Source organism: Electrophorus electricus, chromosome 12, assembly GCF_013358815.1.
Source record: "Electrophorus electricus isolate fEleEle1 chromosome 12, fEleEle1.pri, whole genome shotgun sequence".
In the NCBI taxonomy this organism is placed as follows: domain Eukaryota; kingdom Metazoa; phylum Chordata; class Actinopteri; order Gymnotiformes; family Gymnotidae; genus Electrophorus; species Electrophorus electricus.
In genome coordinates this window covers 12,766,994-12,790,904 of record NC_049546.1, presented here as the reverse complement: position 1 = coordinate 12,790,904, position 23,911 = coordinate 12,766,994, and the positions used below count along the sequence as shown (strand labels likewise).

The following is a 23,911-nucleotide window of genomic DNA, read 5'->3' as shown; positions in this document are numbered from 1 at the left end:
AATTCTTACATGTTCACTTTTTGCTAGTCAAATGGAAGAGTGACTGCAGAAATAAAGCACAGTAAAAGTATAAGAACCATTACACTTTATCCCTGCAATTTCTGCATTTACCTTACCTAGTCAGCATGCAGTTGTACCATGCAGCATGCTATTCTGAAACTACAATATTTAATAGGCCTTTCTGCATACTGTAAATGTGGGTACTGACACTTTCTCTATCCATTTGACCATGCTGTAAGCCTATGGTTTTGTTTGCCATATTACTTCATTAAAAAAAAGATTTAGCCATGATAAATTAAGCAAATTGGTTTTATGCTACACTTGTGTTAAGTTTATTGAAAGTTTGCTACACTTCCTTGGAAAACCAGGAACTGTATCAAGTTGTGTACTTTGCATATTTAGTTGTTCCCTCATGTTGCAAGCATTCAAAATTCATTACTTAAATTTACCCATCAACAAATAGTGAAAAGAGAGGAAAAAAAAACAAAAAAAAACCCACAACAAAAAAAACAACAACCATGAATTCAAAGACATCTGTATGTGAAGAACAGTGTTGCAGTAGTACCTTGGCACAGACGTGACTTCAGTTTTATTACAATTTTTTCCCCCCTCCATCTCTCTGTCTGACAATCCCCCTTTGACAACCCCCGCTTTGGGAAATTTCATATATATTGCATTGTTGTGCCTTGTAAATGCAATCCAGTTATCCTTCTTGGCTAAGTGCAACACTTCACTCAGCAAATTTTGAATTACAAACTTTCCCAAAGTCTGAAAAAGTCCATATGGAAAGCATTCATAGTATTTTTTCCACAATAAAGGATCTAGGACTTCAGTTCTAGACTTAGCAGTTAAAACAACAAATCAGAAGCTTGATGTATTTTTACAAGACAACATATTCTACATCAATTGTTCCAGTAGCTTCTCCAGTTATCATAAAAATAAAGGACACAAATTCTTAAAACCAAAAATAAAATAAAAAATTTTACAGCTTTCCTCAGGCAATTGTGGCAGTGAAATGAGAGGATTCATGCTGGGGTCAAACTTTCTGGGCTGAGTGTTTTAGTGTGTCTGCGTTTCTGGGCTTCAAGTGTCCAGTGTCTCTGCCATGTTGTTTGTAAAGGCAGAAGCGCCTTGGCAGCATTTCCTAGGAGCGTGCGAGTGAGCACAGCAGAAGCCTCAATAACAACCATCCTTCCAGGAATCATCTGTCACAGGACTGCAAGTTTTCGGCATTCCCAGAGACCTACTGTAAAAACATGCATTAGGAGCAGTTTGAACAGTAGTTTGTATTGTTTTGTTTTTTATTTCCCCAGATTTTGCTGCAGCTACAGAAAAATGTTTAAAGGACACTTCAGGTAAAATGTATTAACATTTGATAATAAGCACTGAAAATTTATCTGAGGGAAAAAAAAAAAAAAGATCTGTGACTTCTTGGTTCTTTATTTAGCAACATTTTGCTGTATAAAGCAATTACAAAACCTTTCTAGTAGGAGGTGGTCCTTCCTGCCTATGAACTCTTTTACATGCACACAGCACATTTAAAAGCATCCATGTCTATGAAAGCAGGGGCTTTGGAGAAACGTGGGATCAAAGTGGACAGCCACGTCTGGTGAATGCTGGCAAAAGCTGATTACATAAGCTTTAATTAAAGAAAAAGATAAACACAATGCTCAGTTTTTAGATGAGTGTGAAATCGCAAGTTACCTCCTAGGTGCCTGGCCCAGCCTGCCTCTGGATGTGGGTGTGGCAGACATCACACCTGCTCGCAGGCTTTGTCTGGGTCCTCCAGTAGTGGTCCTGCAGGCTGAGTACACCCCTCCATTAGTGGGCCCAGGTGACGGCACCCGCCGCGACCCTGTCAAATTCCCTCCCTGAGGACCGCTGGGGCATCTCCCAGGCTGTCGCGCTACAGCCATGGAGCCCACAGGGCTCAGGGCTTTCATAGGAGCACGAAGCGAGAGAGGCGACTGGCCACTCCCTTTCAGTCGGGCTGAAGACACACCTGTAGGAGCAGGGAGTTATTGGTCACTCTAAATGGGAGATTATGTGACTGGAGAGCAATGGATATTTCTAAGGCCCTAATTAAGATAATTTGAGTTTTTCTAACCTATACCTTCTTATTTTCTATACCTGACTACTTCCTGTGCTTCCCCAAACATGACTGTTAGGAAAAGAAAATTCTGTTTTTGATCTAACCATCATGGTCATGATTTACCGTTTAGCTGCTTCATGAATTGGAGAGAGTGGCACTGGGAAAAAAATAATAATAATTCAAAGGGAAAAATTCCATCTTCAAAAGGGTTTTAATATATATGAAGATAACTACATTACCTTTCAATAAGACATGGAGTAGTATTTAGTACACTATAAATATGTTAATATTTTATTCAGTAAATTCAGTTTTAGAATTAGCCATTAGAGGGAGACATTACGTATAAATTTCTTACTCGTCTCTACCAGCCTTCCTTGTCTCTACCATGATTTAGTACAATCCATTATGCACTACACTACCCCTCACCATGTATCCTATAGTACATTATGCACTCTTAACTCAGATTAACAGATGAGGTGTGAAAATTAGACACCTCCAGGTGGCTACAGAATGTGGATACCATATGAGGACCAGCAACATCCAATAACACCTAAGTGAAGGATTTGAGGGCCAGGTCTGTGAATTATGCTGCAATACTACTGGTTTGTACTCTCTACAGACCTCTGTTGTAAGATACAAAGAGGGCCCATTTGCACCTGGTATTAACATGCAATCCATTAACATGAAATCACAAATGGTCAGTCAAGACCATACCTGTTTACTTTTCACCTTTTCATGAGTCACAGCTGACCAGCTGTGTTTGGATTTTGTGCTATTCATAATACTTCTGCTAGCAGGTCAAAGATCCATACACATATTTATTACATCAGTACTAGGGCTCTTTGAGTGTTCTGAGCAGTTGCGGTTATCCACTGTAGTTTTCAGTTAGCAGGCCAGTTAGTTTTCAGGTCTTCGAGATTGTGCACAATGTGCCAGATGTTGATGTGTTTCCGCTGAGCAATGCGCAGGATCCATGAATCCAGATTAATACCAGGTGTAAATGGGCTCAGAGAAATTCACTGCAAAACCATGAAATTCCTAAGTGCCACACTGGTCCTGAGAGCATGTGAGGGGTGAGGCAGAGGGGGCACCGACCTGTGGGGGACTGGGTCAAGCGGGATATGCGACTGCCTGAGCTCTGCAGGTTAGCCTCCATGCTGCGGCTGTTTCTCACTGCCTCTAGGGAGCGCAGGCTGGTGCGTGGGGCCAGGTTAGGCATACTGTGCCTTAGCTCCACTGAAAGCCACACACACATACGCACAGGGTCTGCTTTATACAAATGGACTTGCGTCACCAGTCCAAAAAAAGGAGGGTTTAATGTGGAGCCCCTTCCTTTACATGAGGGCTCAGAGGCAGACAGTGGTAGCTGCGTTTGTGTGTTAATTCAAATGTATACTTTGGTGTACTTTAAATATTTCCTTAAACTGCTCTTGGCACAGCTAGAATTCTGAAATAGGAACATTTGACAATATGGAGGTTTAACATCTTGTTGAAGCCAGCCCATAGGCACCTTAAATATTCTCTACTTTGTGCCAATTTATCTAGTTTGTCATACATATAAGTATATGCCAATCTACACACATGCTCAGGATACACAGTAACATAACTGGAACTACAGGAAGCCCAAGCCGCAGATCTAGGCTTGTAAAACTTTTCACAAAGTTGAAATGAGAAACTCTGGGACCTTTTGGAGGGATATCTTTAAACATATATAACCAGCATATGGCAAACCACACATACATCACTGACAGCTGCCCCAGTGAAAGAAACGCAGATGTTTGATTAAAACAATTTTACACACAACTCACACAACACATTATTCACCTCTTCTGAAAAGAGCATCACTCATCTTGGCAGGTAAATGACATGCATTTTGTCTTTTTAGAAAGTTTTTTTTTTGTTTAATGATGAAAGAAAATCATTGTATAACTTGCTGTTATCACCCAAGATGCAAGTACACAAGAATCCTCTGAAATGCTAAATCACAGCACAGTTTCAGGGACACAAACTAATAGAATGGTGAAAAGAAATGTTTCAAAGAACGCACTGTACTTCATAACACTACATGACAGAATTTGACTGTCGACATCACCGAAATCAAGGATAGTAGCACCTGACCCCATGGTAGACATGATACACCAGTGGTACACAATGATGGTACATAATAGGACATGCTACAGCCTGTGGTTCAGCCTAGCATCAGCAGCTCACACACCTCCAAAAACCACAACAAAAGGACAATATAAAAGGAAGGGTAGCTTCCAGACTTTACAAAAGCTAGAACAAATTAAGAGCATGGATGTATGTGGTTAACCATTACCACAGCTGTATAACCTCTACACCATCAAAATATGCTACAAGTATACTACTCGATCTCCATTCTATCGCAACTTTGACAATGACCTTTTCACCTCGAAATGGAAAAGGACACTCCTCAGTATGGATGTTTATAGTTTTTTTTTTTTTTTTTTTTTTTTTTTTTTTTTTTTTTTTTTAACCTAACCTTAATTTGCTTCAGTCTTGAACAGGAAGCTTTAAAATCAACAAACCACACTGTTCCATGCAAACAACACAAAGATGACATGGGTTAGTGTTATTATGTAAAAACAACCCAAGCTAAAACTCTTCCTTTCCTTTCTGAAAAACTCTTCCTTTCCTTTCACTTAGGGGATAAGAAACATATTTATTAAGTTAGCATATAACAACCTCAAACATCAGTTGCAAAAATGCGGAGGGGGGGGAGAGAAAAAAAAAAAATGATGTGTTGGGGCAAGTGTGTGAGAGAGTGTCTTAATGCGGCATCACATTGTACCCTCACTCCTGGCGAACTTGAGGAGCTCTGGACCAGGAACAGGCAGAGAGCGGGTGGGGGCGCGGGCGCGGGGGGCCCCTGGGCGGCTGGGCTCTGGCAGCGCACCAGGAGATGGGCAGCGGGGAAAGGCGGCGTGCCGGTGGAGGCGACGAGGCAGGGATGAGCAGCCATCCTCCTCGTCCTCCAAGCTGCGGGAGTCCAGCTCCTGGTCGCTGTGGGCGCCCCACCTCAGGGACTGCAGTGAGGCCGTGGAGCTTCGGCGTGATGCTGATGCCGAGCTGGAGGCATAGTCCTGCCGCAGACCTGTTAGCCAGAAACCCCCCGCCCCCCCCCGCCCCATACACACACGCACAAATGACATTTCCATGAGCATTAATAATCCCACTTTCACTGAAAGTTCTACTCTTTAATCAGTGTCAGCTGTCACTCATTTGTAACTTTATTAGGTACACCTATCTTAGACCCATTTTATAGGTGTACAGTTACAGCCTGTAGGTCACCAGATATTGTACATTTAGCTAATAAACAGTCCTGTGGACAGAAACTGACCATTAATAGGACCTGGAAGAAATCCAACAGAAAACACTGTGGATGCCAAGATATGGATTATAGTCTCCAAGTGCATGCTCTATACAGGGTATTTAATGTTTAATATTTAACTGCTTCAAAGTCAATGAAAGACTTATGATTATATATAGGACCGAGTACTTCTAAATGAATATCTCTGGTCCTCTGGTACAGGTAATCAACAAATTTTCTTATCTAGGACTGTGCTTCTAAAATTACATAAGCTTTACATAACTACACCACTCAATTTCCATATGCCATGTATTAGATGCAGTGCACAGAGAGATCTGAGTAATAATGCAAGTGGGAAGCAAGGGTGAAGCAAAAGGTGGTGTCCGGACTCACTCTCTTCCTGAAGACGAGCCATGATCTGTACATCGGTTAGATCCTGCAGCTTGTAGCCCATGGAGATAGAGTCATCGGATGTGCTTAGCTCACTGTCAATGGACGATTGGGAGCTCAGGGCAGAGCGCATGCCGGTGTAGCCTACAAATCACAAAATGTACAACAGCAGGTCTGTCATTACATACAAATTCACCACCAAATAGGTGCATGCAAAGACACACCTGCACACAACTGTGTGTGTGTGTGCACGCACATGTATGTATGTATGCATGCATGCATGCATGCATGCGTGCGTGGTCACTAGAAGCAATACATTTCTCCCTAGTTTATAGACTGGTATAATTATTAATGCTTGAGATATTAAAAAAAAAAGAAGGACAATCCTTATACACAGTGAAAAATTGATATGAATTGTTGTGTGAGGTTTACTGTGTAAATCAGATGTTGGTCAGAACTGCACTCAAACGCGTATGTGTAAAATGTGTACATCACATACATTTAACAAAAACAAACACTTATTACTTTACTCATCTGTTAACTAAATATGCAAGTAGTACAAGTAATGGATTCTCTTGCAGTCTATGAATATACACTGTCCCTCCAGAAAACCCAGAGCACTGCATCAACACACTGTTTTGACCTTTTAATTACTAAATCACATTTTACTTTTACCCCTGAAAAGGTCACATGAACATTACAAAGAATAAATGGCATAAATTTACATTCATAATGTTGGAATTGTGCATATGTGCAAATGTATAATCACAGTAACAAATTATGAACACACACACAAACACTTTATAAATGTTTTGGCAGGAGTTGCAGGACTAAAATGGGTAAGATCATTATAAATACAGATTGGGAGATTCTCTGTGAGTTCTAAAGTTATACAAAGACTTACAAGCGTGTGCTTTCAGCAAAATTAGTTTTGATTTAAGACAAGTGTTGGATAAGAGTCAAGGATTTTGCTCCATTTAAATATTTGAGCTTTTTGTCTTGAATTATTTGCCATCATTTGTTAACCTCATTTTGAATTCAAATGTTAACAAACCCACTCCCTTGGATGAGAGCTTGCTCAGGAATGGCAGAAGGCAGGTGTGAATACATCTGCACGTCCAGTGAGGCAAAGGCTTTTGGAAGATGGCTTGGTGTCAAGAAGGGAGGCATTCTGACATTCTGCAGGAAGTTTAGGGTCAGACTGTTTGGGATATCTGGACAAATGATTGTCAGGAGAAGTCATAGGTCATTCCAACAGTGAGGCATCTTGAGACCATTCATGTCTGGAGTTGCTTCTTATCGAAGGGACTGGACTAGCTCAAAACTTTCTGTATGAACACTGCCATGAATAAGGAATGAATAATCAAAACATCCTCCAAGAGCAACTTCTCCCAACGATCCAGGAGCAGTTTGGTGATGAACAATGCTTTTTTTTTTTTTGCACAAGGCAAAAGTGATAACCAATTGGCTTGGTGAAAAAAAGATTGAAATTTTGGGTCCATGGCCAGGAAAGGAAACTCCCCAGATCTCAATCCCATTGAGAACCCGTGGTCAATCCTCAAAAAGAGGGTGGACAAACAATAACACAGAAATTGTCATCAACTCCAAGCACTGATTAGGCAAGAACAGGTTGCAATGAGTCAAGATTTTGCCCAGAAGCTGATATCCAGCATGCTAAGGCGAATTGTAGAAGTCTTAAAAAAGAAAAGAAGGGTTAACACTGTAAATATTAGGTCTTTGCTTAAACTAGATGCATTTTTCAATAAAAATGAAATACTAATAATTGTACATCACTATACCATATAAACATATGGCAAAAGCATCTAAACTGAGGCAGTAAACTTTGTGAAAACCAAAATGTCAGTTTCAAAACTTTTGCCCACGACTGCAAATAAGGTAATGAAATACTGAAAAAAGCCCTTTGTCATTGGCCTGACATTTTATGATCTAACCCAGAGGGACAATATATGCAAGAATAACCATGACCAAGAACTAAAATTTGAGAGTCAGCCATTTCTGCTGAAGTTGAAGGGGCAGAAAAACAAAACCAGAACTGGGTCACAGAGCTGGGTCATGAGCTAACAGAAGAGCAGACCTTCAGGAGGGTGGCTAAGGCGAGGTCAAGCTGGCAGGTTCTGGGTATTTAATTTAGAAATAAGTACAAAGACAAAGTCTGGAGAGCTCAGAAAAATGTGATTCTGGGTAAACAGGAACTAAGGGGAAGAGAAAGTCAGTGCAGTCCACTGACATTTATCATTAATGAAAGCTTCGCACTGTACAGCAGAGCTTACGACAATCTTATAGGAGGCTTTAGCAGCTTAATTATATTGGCAAAGAGGATTTTTGCTCACCACAGCTTTTATTGATGAGAGGAGTAATTAAAGTAGTAAGCAGCATTAAGTCCATCCTTGGACTTGAGCAAATTATCAACAGACTATGGAGTGGATAGTAAGGTCAGTGCTCTTATACAAGTGCTCAAGATGCCTACCTGCAGTTTTCAGAATTCAAAAATTCATGGGTAAGCCATAAAGAGGTGTGAGTGGTGGGGCCAATGTGGTCTTAAAACGGGCAAAGTTAACTCTAAAAATAAGGCAAATATAGAGGAGTATATTGTCTCAACCAATGAGTATAACATCTGAAAAAGGGGAAGAATGCACAGCTGACAAGGAGGTGTTTAAACACAGGTCAGGCGCTGCTCATGACCTGGGATGTGGACTTCCACCCTTTTGCAATAATGCTTGGTATAAAAGAGGTCTAAATTTAAGTAGACTTATGCATTGTCATTTATGAAGATACCCTCTCTAGACCACTGATCAAATTGAGTGAATGTCCATGTAACTGAACAGAAACACTGGCATGTAGATTAAAGCATATAAATACAATACATGGGCTCTTTGGCAAAAGAACACCTAGTGTCAGCATGTACAGTAAAAACCCAAGCAAAATTACACAAGGTCACACAAAGCAAGTCAAGTGTGCAAGTGTGAAAAGTTCTCATATACAAACAGACAGAAGTACAAAGTTTGTACACACACACACACACACACACACACACACACACACACACACACACACACACACACACACACACACACACACAAAAAGGTACAGAAACAGCAGTTAGCCAATAATTAAAATTTTTCTTTCCCGTTGGAATGTAGCTACAGAACTACAGCAAAATGGAACCAGAAAAATATATTTTGCGGTTGAGTAATTAATTCTAATGAATCACCTGTGCGATCAACCTGTAGAGAATGCAAGATCAGTACTGTGATGGACAGCATATAATGAAAACACTACCACTACCACCTCCACTACCACTACCATTAATAATAATAAAAAAAATAAAATAAAAAATAAAAAAAAACTGTCAGTACCTCCTCCTCTAATGTTTAGCCTTTAACGGACAAACCTGCTTGTGTGAGATACTCTACAAATAAATTAGTCACAGAAAGGCTGTTTATTCTGGACTTTTCTCACCATACTGTAAAGTGATTTGGCAGTCAAAAATATTTGCATAGCATATTATGTATGGCACAGGATCTCATTATTCTTTATAGATACACTCATGTGGATGCAAATCAAAAGATAAAAAACAAGTGTTTTAAAAATAATATGCTTGGCAGTCTGGGCTGACACCTTTAAGACTGCTGCAAGTCATACAGGGTTGTGTGTGTGTGTGTGTGTCCGTGTGTGTGTGTGGTGTGTACTCTCACAGGTCATGTGTGTTTACAATAAGGGAGGTGATGTGTGCAGAGCAAGGTCAGAAAGGAGAGGGTGAAGCACTGTGTTAATATCATGCCATACCTGAGCTGCCACAGGTTAGTAGGGTTTTGTTAGTTGATTTGTGGTACCCAGGAGAGAGCAGAGCAGTGCCTGAGGAGCCAGCCTCGACTGAGCCTGCAGGGCTTTGAGATGGGCTGCAGTACATGTTCCTCCATCGCGAGGCTGGGGGAAAGAGAGGAGAGTTAGCACACAAAGCAGCATCTGGCTTAGCGTTCTGTGCGCCAGGCCTGCGGGCATCACTCTTTCATTTAAACTAAGAAAACATGACAGGTCTTCACACAACTCAAGATTGTACAATTGCAGTCCTGAAAGGCAATCTTCTTTTATAACCATGAGCTCTCACTTCACATATCTATCGCAATATGGTCAAAGGGACTAAAAATACATCATTCTTTGCTATATGAGGATATGGTCAAATATAAAAATGAAGAAATTAAGCAAAAATGTATATATTAAACTAACAAGTGAATTAGGCCACAAGAATGTTTGGTCAGATTAGTTCCTTCCAAAGGTCACTTGATTTAATATGGTGTAAAAGATAAGCTCCATTTGTCTGAACAAACACTTGCCATTTCTTCCTTCCTGCCCTGACGACAGGCTTAAAGGCACTGTTCCATATTCTGTGGTCATTTATGCATATCTATATGCAGTTAAATGATAGAATTGTTTCAACTTCAGCTAATCAATTGACCATGCATTCAGCAGTGTTGGTGTGCGGACAGTAAGCAGAAGGACTAATGGAAAACACAATGTCTGTGTAGCTTTGGCATATGCTCACCTGCTGACGGGTGTCAGGGATGGAGACAGACACAGACACATGCACAAACAGTGCAGATAATGCAGTATGGTACAACAAGCTATAGGATAATGGCAATAACCACCTGACTGAGGCATTTGAGCACAAGCAGTTCTTTTTGATTTCGTCATTCAAATTAATGAAATACCAGAAATTTTACAATATGTGTAAGCTCTAAAAGTGCCTTTGTGAGGCAAGTACTTTGGTCCAAGCGGCTGATGAGCGTCCTGCAGGCCACCTCGGTCTCAGGGCTCGGGTGATCCAGCACCTTCCTGCACCACTTCAGCGGAGACTCCGGGCCCTGCTTCGTCAGCAGCTGCTTCTTAGGAGACACGTACAGCCTGTGGAGAATGACAGGAAAGGAATTGTTTGAGCTGGTCAGGTCAGAAGCTTCTCTGTCTAATGGGACCACAAACAACTGCAGACAGAGGAAAAGTTGAAGCAAAGCCTTCATTCACACAGGATGAACACCTGTTTACTGACAGCCAGCTATTAGAAAGAGTAAGGAGTTCCAAAGTACCTGGTCTAGGGCTGGGTGATACAAATTTACATGTAGATTTCTCATCCAAAATACAATATTGGACATATCATTTGCCCTGAAAACACCATCATGATTGAAGCTCAGCCTCACACCATTGATTTTACAGATTTTTTTTCTGCCATGGAATCCAAAAATTGGTCAATTTTGTTTAACAAAACATTAGAGAAGTTTTATTCCCCCCCACCCCTTACTTCACCTATACGTTTTAGTGAATATCCAAATTGCAATGTAAAAGTTTCAACAATGATTCTTTAAAAAGATTAAATATATGGGAAAATTTGATGTATTGTGCAGCACTAACCTAATTCAGGATTCCTGAGCAGTACAAGCCAACTAGTTTTTTACTTTGGAGAGAACTTGATCGGGTGGTTTGTTTCCGTGTGGATTTTAAGCATTCCGATTTCTGCATTCCGAGCATGGCCGCTCGGCATCAGGCTCTGCACCGCTGCCTGCCAGACCAGCAAAAGTTGGAATGCACAAGCTCAAGAGGAACAGGCACCCATGGAGGGCCCAGACCTTTGGGATTAGGGTTGCTCTGATGTAAATCCAGAGTGGAGCGATAAGTAGCTTGTGGAGAGCTATGATAATTATGATGACGGAGGGTTCTCACTGTGACAAGGATATGGTACTGATGTCACATATCTAGTTTAAGAGGTTGGTCAAACTTGTCCACTTTTTTGATTCTATAAAAGGCCAAATGCTACTGAGAGCAAGCCAAGATGAAATTATAGCTATACTATTGACCAACAGTTAGGCCTCTTGTTCACCACAGCTTCCTTCCCTAAAAAAGATCACATGTAGTCTGACTGCAGCTGAAGCAGCTTTACAGTCGAGCCAAAATCAGATCACAGTGCACTTAAAGGATTATAAAACACTGCAGTAGTAAATGCAGTTACAGCTGTACTGAAGGATAAAACTGAGCCACCGTTGTTTTTCCAAAGGACTTTAGAAAAGCTGTTAATTGGCTACTGGAATAAAAGTGGTGACCATGGTAAATTAGGCTTATACACAATGAAGTACCTGAACATCCCCAAAGCAGATAAACTGTCAGGCCAATGCAGCCCCAGGACACATCGGGCAACCATGTATTGAATGAAACAAATGATTTAGTGGGATTATCCACATTCTGTTACAAGCCATTTTTGGATAATTCATTAAAAAATTATGAAGTGAGAAACAGCATGTCCATGTTTGACAGTTCTTTTACTAGTCGCAGTGGGTCAAATGCATCATTTCTGACCATAGTTCACATTAGGCATTTACAGCAGAACTAGGTATGCTTGGGCCAGTTCTTAACATTTTCAGTGTTATGGTTTGCAATGGAGAGCAGGCCCAGTATTAACACGGCACATCTGGCAAGTTAATACAATGCAGAACTAGGAAGAGAATTTAATGACCTGAATCATTTTCCGGCTTTCTACTACAATTCAAAATACTAAAGAGTAGTACTGGGCAAAAGAAATTGTGTCAATAAACGACAAGCTTTTGACATTTTTAATCCACAAGTATAGATATAGCAGTCCATCACAGCAGAAATAAATAGCCAGTCAGTCAGTCAGTCAGTCAGTCAGTTTTTAGCTGCACATCAAAGTACATATTTCCTGCCACAGTCCCTTGTTTGCACTACCAGCACTGAAGAAAGCTCTGAAAACCAGGAGGGGGGGGGGAAAAAAAAAAAAGAAAGTGGAACCAGCGAGTGGCATTAAACATGAACTCACGATATTCTCCGAAGCTGATGAGTGTTGACAAAAATGTTACCATAGTCAATTTTATGGAAGTGGCTTGGATCTGAAAAGTGATGAAGCACAGATCATGATGGCCTGCAAAATATGACGTTGATCGGTACAAACCGAAACGGGAAGAAAAACAAATATTTTACAGAGGAACCACACCCACAGTGTGAAATTGCAACCCATGTTAGAGCTTCCATATTTTAGCTGCGCTTATGGTGCCAAAACAACAATACATCATGTCTTTCACGGCGATTACCCCACAAATCAATCAATCAATAAATAATGTTCATGTTCCCACATTACACACATTCCATTTCTGACAGTCTTTATTTCTTCTTAATTGAGGACAAAAGTGTTTATTTAATAAGAGTAACACTTTTGATACACTGATGCTAAAATTAACCTTTACAATTCTAGATTACATTTAAACTTTTTGTCAGGGTAGCCATGTCAAAATCTATAGAGCCGATGGAAATTCACAGCACAACTGAATAATAATGGTCAAACTAAAATAGACAGTCACTCAAAGTCTAATCTCACCTAGCACTTCACAATGTATAGAGTGAGTCATTGCTTTTACAATGTGGTAAATAAGTCAGTATCTTAAATATTTCTCCTTTCAGTCTTTAACTACAACTATGCTGGAAATTCATTTGTGATCTTTGTGAAGCTTGAGCACTATTATACTTCACACTGGCTGCCAGAGAATGTCGTAAAGTAGTAATAAAGTCATTCATTTTCAATTAGAATAAGTTGTATTTTTCTCTCTTTTTTTAAAAAGCATGATGAAAAAGACAATGACAAATGTTTTAATTTCTTGTCATAATATACATCAAGCAATGCGAGTCTACTATTGTAATCAAAGTTATAATCCATCCTAACTATTGCAGTAATCTAATGCTGATGGTGATGGTGATTTCATCATCATTCATCATAATGGAGTCAACTTACTGCTTCTTTAAACTGCACTTCACTTTACTGTAGTTGTAACAACACATTAAAAAAGAATATCAGAAACCCCATTCCATGTGTAAGAGTGCCTTAAACACACACAGCTGGGCAGTCTCACAGACCAGGGAGGGTGTCAAGAGAATCAAGTAAGGTCAGATGCTCTGTGCAAACAGAGGAGTTTCGACCTGTATCTCACAATCCTCTAGAGCAATCACTGAGGCAGGCTGACCTCGTCCACACAGCATTTAGTGGCAGCTTCAGTATGACAAGTAGTTGACATTTTGGGACAACCTGATGCAGACAGATGGAAATGACTCAAAAGGAGAACTAAAGTAAAATTGCCATTGTTGGGTTGTTATGGGTTTATTGTTATTAATGCACAAAAAATATGGTGTTAAGTACAAAACGTTACGTTGGTTGTATGACAAATGATTAATAATGTGTCTGCAGTATTTCTCATCGCAGATCAAACAATTTGGTAAAGACTTAATGTAATGTGCTTAAAGACTTGATGGAATTACCCCCCCCCCCCCCCTTTCAAATGTGTGAGATCGCACAAACTTACACACATATACAAATGGAAAGCACCTTAGAACAATCATATCACACAAAATATTTTGAGTGCTCATTAATGCATTTGAGTCAGTGATGTAGTAGCTAGCAATAAATAAGACAGTGCAACTTTAGTCCAGTGATAGCTACTTTTCTCATTGCAACATGATCTACAAAATGCTTTCCTGTCACATTTCTATAAATTGTCTCCAACACGCTGACTAGTTAAGATAAAAAAAACAGTACACTATAATTACATCTTGCTTGAAAATTTACTACATAATAACAGTTACAAATAGTGAATTAGATAGCAGAATTAAACACCAGAAACTTACCAGCTGTCTTCATCTTCAGTCTCAGCACAGTCCTCCAAGTCGAGCACATCTACCTCATCCAGAGCAGACTTGTCCATGCCTGCATCACTTACGCCAAGTGTCTCTGAATCATAGTTTTCAGATGGGCTAGCCAGAGGCTGTCCCTGCATTTGCCCTGGCCCACATGCAAGACTCAAGAATCCAGCACACTGAGACAGTGCTCCCTCCCCCTCCTCCAGCCTTGTGTCTTCATGGACAGGAGACATGTCTTCACTACTGCTACTGTCCAATTGGGGGGACCGCTCAAATTCTCTACCAGTGAGGCTGCCGGTGTCCTCTGCATTGGCTGAAGAGTCTGCAGTGACCCCTTCGCACAGCGTCCGTTCACCACCATCACCACCCGCCGGGAGGCTGCTGTCAGGAGCCCTGAGTTGAAGCTTGCCCGTTCTGTTGCGCAGGGTCTGATTCTGGACCTCCAGGCGCCGTACAAGCTCCTGCAACTTGCGCACTTCCTCCAGCTCCATGCTTGCCATGTCCTGGTGGACCCCAAACTCTGACTGTGTGCTTGCCATAAGGCTGCTGGTGCCACCATTGTCAGCCTGCTGAACCACACTTCCACTGTCTGGAATCACCATTCTTCCACTCTGTGGAATTTTAAAGATATTAACTATGGGTTTGTGCATGTTCTGTGCACACACGTCCTCATACATATCAGATCACATGTTTACTCATATAACAGGGTTAAGAAGTTAAGCCATAAGCAAAGCTAGCTTTCCTGCTGGCACTTGCTTCAATTCTACAGTACATAATTCAAAGACTGTAAATAATGAGGCTAAATAAGTCACGCTCCGAAATTCCATTCAGATACTGATCAGAAATGACAATAGCTAAATTTTGTTGCTGCTTAACAAAATAACTTTCTCTAGTGCAAAAACAAAGAGTATATATCTTGCGACGGGATTACCAGTCAACTGCTTGAGCCATCAGACCCATAGCATTTTGAGACATCGCTGGTCAAGTTTTCACATTAACTATTTGTAAGAAAGTACAATTAAAAATACATCAAGCACTGGCGGTAGCCTGAGCCCCGGGTAAGCAACAGTAATAGAATATTTTTCCAGGGTAAAGTTAAGTGCAGAACCTTTATGATAAAAGGAAATACAATGTTAGCTTGGTAGCGTTAGCTAGCAAGCTAACCTAACCTACTTATCTACTTGAATCAGCTAATACAGCTAGCTAACGTTAAAATTAGGTAACAGATAGTGAGCTAGGTTAACATAGCTAGCTGTCTGACTGTGTTTAACAAATGGTAGTACACCAACGCTAGATGACGATTACTAATCGTAAAACAACGAACTGCACTTCTGAAGATGTTAATAGGTATATTACATATACTGTATATACACACACACTTAAGAGTTTTGGCTGTAGCTACATATTTTGCTTATTGGCAGAAAATAATCAGGTACCAGTATTGGTAGCAAGATAGCTAGTCTTAGCTGATAGAATGCGCACATACCTATACTTCTAGCTAGCAGTAAAAAAATTAAGACAGCGCAATGAGTAGCTAACCTAGCTAGCTGGCGTTGGTTGGTATTAGCTAGATAGGTTAGCACTGTCGTTGGTGAAGTGATTCGTGTAGTCGAATGACTTTACAATTAGTTAGCTTCATAATGTACTTTAACCACCTTACCTCGCCAACTGCTTGGAATTCTTCAATCAACGACTACCTAGTGCCAACATTTAAACATAAATATAGTTGCTAACTGATAATCTCCCGCCACAATCCTATAAACTAGCAACCTTTGCTGGTTGTCTAGTTAGCTAGCAGGCTAGCTTTCTTCCTAATTAGCCAGTTTATCGAGCAGTGAGTAGAATGACACCAGTTGAACCAATCAGACACAAATTCACGCCCAGTTTCAGGTTCCGAGCAGCCTACTTAGAGATTTAGCCCCGCCTGCTGGATTCTTCCAGTAACGTGTTCTGTGTTGGTCCTCCAAACTTGCAACAACCCATTTCATTCAGAAGATGGCAGTAATATTTTGAGTTCAATTTCAGTAAACGCGTCATCACTCGGAATGGGCGGGATATTTGTTTACAATAGAAGTGATCTCATTTCACCACCCATCCAGGAAAAAAAACAAGATACTGATGTTTAATTAGAAGACAGTTAACCTAGAGAATAGCATGGAGACTGATAATAAGATGAGTAAGGTAAACTGTTGGGAACACAAATTAGTTACACTGATCTGAAATAAGACACTATGATTTCAACACTGATTAAATATGAAGGGACCGTAATCCTAATGCTACAATGCACACTTACGAATGTAATCAATTCTGTGCCTACACTGATACCGATGAGATTGCCAGGTGTTTTATAATGATGAGTTTAAATGCATATTGCTCAAAAGACATTTTTACGAGCAAGTAATACACATGTTCATACGTGCATGCTGAACAGTGCACACCCACATGCGTTACTTGCGATGTGTTGGAACCTGCCTACATAGTCCATGTAGAGAAACCTGAGCTGCTGCAAACTGTTAACTAGCTCATGGAGTTAAATGAGGACAAAGAGCGAAATGTAGAATAATATACCGAGCAAACAGGTAGGTCAGTCACGTCACGCCCTAAAAACAACACTACTGCTAGCTATACAAATGCTCAATTAACATGGGCCCAAGAACTTAAGTGGCAGGCTTTCCTGTGACACCTTGCTAGTTTTTGCATGCATAATCTTTTAAGATGTCAGAAAAACCCTGGTCAGCTCATTTTACCAAAAAAGCACATTTGAACAAAGGTTTGGTTGGAAGACAACAGGCATTCTTCCATACTTGCTCAGTACAACATTATAACTTATACTGCACGACGCTTACTTTATTTGGATATGCAGACTTTGTGTAAAGGTGAAAATCAGGTTTGCTCACCAAAGCTCAATTTTGTTTTTGTATTTTTGTGTGGTGTTTTTAATTAGTATTTATTTCTACTTTAAAAATGTATAAAAGTGTAATGAACAAAATCCTTAGAACTGCACTAGAATTCAGACTCAACAGATCCAAAAGACTTGGTCTTTGTAGCAGTTTGCATGTAGCTTCTCAGACACCAAGCAACTACACTTACCCAAAATAAAAGAGCTTACAATTATGACTGAGTACAACTTGAGCATTAAGGGGCCAAACAGTGGCAGGGCTTGAACCAGCAACCTTCTGAGTACAAAGCAAGAACCTTAACCACTGAACTACCACCACAACTATTTCCCCTGATTCACCACAGATTGAGCAAACATATAAGATGCACTAGCAAGATAAAATTAGTAAAAGCATGATTTCCACTGTCCAGACACGCTCTGGGATATCAGTTGAGTTGACTTGCTGCACGTCTTGTGTAATAAGACTGCTGTGTAGAGGAACTCCTGTTACACACATTGAGTAACATGTAGTTGTTACAGATACATTTACCAGACATATCACACATGCAGCTATTTACATTACTTGAACACGACTACATATAGAATCTGTGAGTAAATGCTGTTCTTTTCTAAATGTATTTTAGAGTATTCTATTCTTTTCCACACTGAGCTGCTTGGAAATACAGTTCTGTAGTCTGGCTACATGCAAAAACATGCTCTGCTGCAGTCATGCCCAAGCAAGTCAACTATAGCAAAACATTCTCATTGCAAAGCTCCAGCTACATTCATCAACCACAGGTGAGTCTGTGTGTTTTCTGATCTACCAGAATTGACAAACCCTTCAGGGTAACCCAAATTACAAATTCCATAATACTGATATGTTGGCCTACTGATATATTTAATTTTATTTATTCTAATCAAGGCCTCTTTAAAAAAAACCTGGACATCTGAAGATTCAGACAGAGATCCTTACTGGGTGGGAAGGCTTGTCACTATATTTAGACTTGTTACTATCTTGTTTGGTCAACTTATTCACTATTGCTAAGAAAAAAGTGCCATTTTACATTGGCTTTTCAGGTTTTCAGATAATTTACTTGTATCATTATAATGGGTTGTATTGTGTTTCTGGGCTAGTCTATGCTTAAGTCCTCCCACAGCCAGAGGAGGATGGGCCCCACCTTTGAGTCTTGGTTCCTTTCAAGGTTTCTTCCTCATGCTCTAGGGAGTTTTTTTTTCTTGCCACCGTCACCCTTGCCTTGCTCACTGGGGGCATGGACTCTGATATTTGTAAAGCAGCTTTGTAACAGCTGTTGTAAAACTGGCTATATAAATACATTTGACTTCAACTCCTGAAGCCTGAACTATTTTTTTTAATCCTTAAACTAGTCAATATTTAACAAATTATTACTAAAAGGAAAGTATTAGGCTTTTTAAAAACTGGTCCCTTGTATTGGACCCTCTTATGAGCTGTGAAAAAGATTATTGCACAAGTTTACTTTAACCACACCCTTTTGATCAAACAACTTAGTAACATAGCAGATAGTTGGGCATGACTCACGGAACAGAAAGCTGAAATGGAATTCTCTCAAGACAAGGCAAGTAAGTACTAGGTATAGAGTAATACACAAACATAATTGATGCTAAAGATTCATAGACATTTAGAAGTGTGTAAACCTATAAGGGATAAGACTGAAAGGCCACATTGTCTTTATAGCACCAACCTATAAAGCCTAGACACATTCAAGAAAAGTAATTGTGATCATATGCAATTTAGAGTCATGTGAATAAATATTTTACATCACACCAGAAATTAACGGTCATGTTTTTACTTGTAGAATACACATTTTGTATAAAAAGATGGCATGAGAAATGTTTGAAGTCATCTTGACTGGTCAAAGTTATCATTCTGTACATACTGCATTCTGTTAACATTTTTATACTGTCATCATTCTATTCACTTCATTGCACATCACAAAAGTCTAAGAAACTTCTATCCAGACATTGTTTGGATGTTTTTTGAAACGGTAATAATGAATGAATTCACTCATGCTCTTGTTAAAGTTTGAGCTACTATAAAACTAAAATAATTGAAAAATCAGTTGCAATGACGCAAATATGCAAGATGTCCTAAACTCCCCCCCCCTTTTTTTTAAAAAAAAAAAAAAACAAAACAAACAAAAAAACAAATCGCATTTTACATGTCATTTATTCAACAGCTCATCCAGAATGGCACCAGATACAGACACTGACATGGGCATGGGCATAGTTGACAGTTTGTTGGCAACAAGCAATATACATGCGCCTGATTGCTCAAATGCTCTTAGGTCATCTTTTCCCACTAACAAATGCAAGATAAAATTTTCAGAATAATCACAGCTGCAATTATACATGGCTTTACAACTGGCATCATCCACTCAAAACTTGGACTCCTCCTTGGCCACAGCACTGTGGGACACTGCAATGATTTAAACATGGATTTACAATACATAAAGTAAAAAGGTGGTGATCGAGTCAATTCTCTTAAAAATGGAGGAGGACTGGGAGGAGCATGAGAAAGAGGGGCATGATGAGCCAGCACACCAGGTTCTCATTTCCCCACCTCTGCTGCCGCCTTCTCCTTCTCAATATCTGTTGAAAAGGGAAGAGTTTGTAAGAATTAGGGTGATGAAACAAACCAACAGCATGAGTTAGAGTTCAACAAAGCACCACGAACACTCCCATTCCAAATTGGGCAGCCACTTTAGGAGGATTTTTTAAAAAGGAGTCGTCAACAGTACATGTGCCATGATGACCATCATTCAGTACCTGCTGGTTATTCCGGCTTTGCATAGCTCAAACGTGCGCGTGAAATTTAGACTTACTCTAATTTCCAAAACATGAAATTCCATAACTTAATGAGTAACTCGTCAGCCTTGTTCTCGATATACAATATATCCATATCTTTAAAAAACACCCCACACCACAAACCTCTTCATACTTCTATTGCAATATGGTCGAGATCCCAACTTTAATTATGCACATATTAAAAACACAGGGCAATTAACTTTACCCAAAACATTTGATATTTATATACGTCAGCCTAAGCCACAATCTTAAGACATGTGCAGTCAAGCTTGTTAAGTCACCTTATGACCACAAAGTGACTTTCTCCAAAATTACCTAAAATTTGGGCAGACTTAATTTGGGAACACTAATTGCAGGAATGCTGTCTTTGGCCATCATGGCCTGTTTTGTGCTGTGAGCCCCAGAACTTGGAGACTTGTTTGGTGCATTATGAGAAAGCTTTAGGTTTTAATAAGGAGTGCCTTTCTACTGTTCAGCTGTTCTACTGGACTTCAAATGTTAGTGTCCAATAAGCTCATTTTTGGGGAAGCCAAACAAAAATTGGTGCAAATCTACTCAAAGATGTTTGAGTCACAATGCTAGCAGTAGCCTCACGGCTACTGACTGACGTGTCCGCAATCAGTTGAATTTGGATTATTTAAAATGAAAGATCTTTTGCCATCGTGAGTAGTAAACCCAGGCTAAGTGACTAGTGTAACTGGGTCTAATCACCATTTTGACATCCTGTACACCATGTTGCAGGCATCATTGCAGTCTAAGAGCAGGGATACCAAATGTTGTACAAGTAAGAGTCACAGGGGAGGGAGAAAAAGCTGTTATACATCAATTGTGTATGCATGAAAACTGGGGACAAAGAAGCAGTGAAGGGGATCAAGGAAAAACATGGGCATGCAATAGTCGACACTAGCCAATGGAAACAGAAGAATCAGATAGAGAGCTGGGAATAGCGGCTAGTATCAGTCACCTGCTGGAAGTCTTTGAAGTTAAACATTACTTCCCCAGGGCTCAGAAGCGTCACCATTACAATTAATTGGTTACACTGCAAGTTACACTTTAACTGCAAGTTGACAACCAAACTCACAGGCCAAATAGTTGTATTAATGCAAAATGTAACAATGTTGGTCTATATAAATTTGAGGCATTTTCCCCTGACTGTCAATAGGAGGGGTGTTTCACAACAATACTTTTAAAAGGAAATGCCTTTATAGATTTGGGCTCTTATTCTTGCCACCAGTAAAAAAAATAGTCGTCATTTCCACCATTTCCTCCTAGCATGTCTTTCACTGCCAAAAACATCACATATCTACCTGATCAGCAGTTTGTTCCCCTCTACTGAGGTAACAAAAGCCTGAATACATGGATTTGCTGAAGCAACATTACTAAACTATCTTACCCTCCTTAGTTGGAAGGGTGTTCTTCTCTGCCGTGCATGTCTTTTTTAGACACTTCTTGTCGAAGTTCTGGACCTCATCCTTGACGGGGTTGTCACTCATTTTGGATGCTCTGTGGGGAGAGTGGTCATTTCATTGGATCATTTTGTTGAACAGGAGCAAATTGAAGGATTAAATTATGATTTGACTTCATTGGCTTTCAGTTTGTAAAACCTTCCTGCTTAGGAACTATCTGTAAACAAGGCTGTAATGGAGGGCTTTTGGAAAGTGAATGAATGGATATTGCAGATTTGAAACCAGCAAGCTGCAAATCTATTTAGACAGAGCACTGAGTAGTTAAATCTAGTGGATGTTTTCAGTTCAATCAGTTTCTTTGAAGCTGACAGGCTTGTCTTTCTGATTACCTCAAGGACCGAGTCACCTTTTACATGTTAGTTCATGCCACTACCGGATTTCTCTACACCATCACAGTCTGGGCAGGTAGTTGGGCCCCACCCACCCCTGGAGTTAATAGGAGGTTATGCAATTTCTCACCACCAGTAAAAGCTAGTTTTAAAACTAAAAATGAAGTAAATTTTAAATTCAGCCCTGCATTTCCCCCCACCCCCACTTTTGCCCCAATTAGTTAGTACCACCATAGAATTAAAACAAATGGGATGACTTGCGCCGTCAGCAGCAACTGGTGATCAATCCTTCCAATATTGGTACTACACTTAGCTAATTAATTTAGCAATTAATTTGTACTCACTCATGCCACAGTGTACGAATGCACAGCTTGATGAAACAAATGCAAAACAATTGTAGAACTTGTACATAAACAATAGACAGGTCAAAGGATTCCCTACACTGAATAGTGCTGATATTAGAAACAAGATTTGGGCATTGCCCCCTTTATATGGAATACACTTAGTCAGGCCTTTCACAATTAACTAAATGCAGAGGCCAAACAATTTATGAAACCGTGTTTTTACTGTAGGACATACTTTTCATCGACACTCATGTGACAAACGTCGCCCACACGTTCTCATTCTGGAACAAAAACGCCACTGTTTCGTTCTATGCAGATTTTTGCTGTGCATGATCTTAATGGAAATCGAGTCTTTCCAACCTTACTCCAGGAAAATAAACCAATGCTAGCCATCACTTGACTTCCTTATCAGCAGGTGCCCTTGCATAAGAGGTGGGTGTGGAGAATGTGCAAAATACATAATGGATCGATTGTATTTTTTAAGTTACAGCGAAATCAAAGTAAATATAAGAAGTTTAAAATTAGGTTGAGTCCGAGATGGAACAATACATTAGGTGAATTTACAGAGGTATTGAAAGCTTACTACCTTACGCCTCCCAGAGCATTCGCCAGTAGTAAGCAGTTCCCACTTTAAAAGGTAAAAACTACATTTATTTTATGACTTATTGTTCCATTAGCAAGTTAAATGTACTTTGGGGGAAGGAAGTCTTCCAACAGGCTCTCTTCTTTCATTAGAGAGGATCCATTTGCTAATATATTTGCAACACTTCAAACTAATACGCCTGCAGTAAAACAAACAAAAAAACATTTTAAGATAAAACTGAAGATAGATTCCATTTGGGTTAGAAATATATTAAAGCGGTAACAGTTAACCCATAATGTGTATACAAAGGAATGTAGCTCAGCCTTGGCATTTAGCCCACGAGTTGGCGCTGAGAAAACGGTCGTGCTGGTCTGCGAGATTTGACTTCGGCAAACCCAGACACTTCTCCAAATGAAGCAGAATTAGAAATCGCTCTCACGCCACCCCAGTATAATGGGACATATAAGACGTGATGTTAGAATAGCTATAGTTATGTGGTAAATCGTACAGCGTGGGTACCTGCATACCGTTACCTTCGAACACTCGACATATCTTTAACTAAACTGTACAATAACCTACCGTAGCAGCAGACTTAATGAACTACAAGGAAATAGTAGCGGCTTTAGGGTTATAGAATCGCCCCTTACCTTACCTGGTAGTGTCCTCCCCTGAGTCCTTCACAAAATGTGTTTTATATAATCTTTTTTTTTTTTTTTTTTTATGAAATGCGTAATCCACGGAAGTCAACCTGTTTAAATAGTAAATCACGCGCTGCACCGTGGTAACATGGATGCAACACGATCGCTGTCATTGGTCAAATCTAAGCTCCTCCACTTCAGCATTGGATAACCGACCGCACCCTCCCTTCTGACGGAGAGGAAAGTGGCAGAATTCTACCAGGAGAAATTTACCCTATAGATGTCTTTGTGTTACCCTATAGATGTCTTT

At 40.0% G+C, this 23,911-nt stretch overlaps 2 protein-coding genes across 4 annotated transcripts; both read right to left on the bottom strand.

The window, feature by feature from the left end:
• Positions 1-304: 304 nt before the first annotated feature.
• Positions 305-16,351, bottom strand: zgc:66447 (SLAIN motif-containing protein-like). Of its 2 annotated transcripts, none has more exons than XM_027004928.2 (9): positions 16,180-16,351; positions 14,508-15,130; positions 10,597-10,736; positions 9,621-9,761; positions 5,817-5,957; positions 4,905-5,207; positions 3,188-3,328; positions 1,705-2,002; positions 305-1,246 (listed from the first exon to the last, which is right to left on the bottom strand). In XM_027004928.2, the coding sequence occupies exons 2-9, from the start codon at positions 15,119-15,121 to the stop codon at positions 1,177-1,179; spliced, it is 1,848 nt and encodes a 615-aa protein (XP_026860729.2). In that variant the 5' UTR covers positions 15,122-15,130; positions 16,180-16,351; the 3' UTR covers positions 305-1,176. The 2 variants fall into 2 exon arrangements, with proteins under 2 accessions (XP_026860729.2, XP_026860730.2); XM_027004929.2 differs by having other exon boundaries at positions 305-1,243.
• A 3,199-nt stretch (positions 16,352-19,550) lies between these two features.
• tmsb1 (thymosin beta 1) lies at positions 19,551-23,744 on the bottom strand. Of its 2 annotated transcripts, none has more exons than XM_027004964.2 (3): positions 23,611-23,744; positions 21,635-21,744; positions 19,551-20,025 (listed from the first exon to the last, which is right to left on the bottom strand). In XM_027004964.2, the coding sequence occupies exons 2-3, from the start codon at positions 21,732-21,734 to the stop codon at positions 19,985-19,987; spliced, it is 141 nt and encodes a 46-aa protein (XP_026860765.1). In that variant the 5' UTR covers positions 21,735-21,744; positions 23,611-23,744; the 3' UTR covers positions 19,551-19,984. The 2 variants fall into 2 exon arrangements, with proteins under 2 accessions (XP_026860765.1, XP_026860764.1); XM_027004963.2 differs by having other exon boundaries at positions 23,616-23,742.
• Positions 23,745-23,911: the final 167 nt, after the last annotated feature.

Excerpts from the sequence above, each read along its gene's own strand:
- zgc:66447 (XM_027004928.2), bottom strand. The coding sequence starts at position 15,121 with ATGGTGATTCCAGACAGTGGAAGTGTGGTTCAGCAGGCTGACAATGGT. Across the intron at positions 10,737-14,507 it reads ACTGAAGATGAAGACAGCTG|GCTGTACGTGTCTCCTAAGA; the intron begins GTAAGTTTCTGG and ends CATTCTCCACAG. Across the intron at positions 1,247-1,704 it reads CTGGGCCAGGCACCTAGGAG|TAGGTCTCTGGGAATGCCGA; the intron begins GTAACTTGCGAT and ends ATGTTTTTACAG.
- tmsb1 (XM_027004964.2), bottom strand. The coding sequence starts at position 21,734 with ATGAGTGACAACCCCGTCAAGGATGAGGTCCAGAACTTCGACAAGAAG. Across the intron at positions 20,026-21,634 it reads CACCCTTCCAACTAAGGAGG|ATATTGAGAAGGAGAAGGCG; the intron begins GTAAGATAGTTT and ends CCTTTTCAACAG.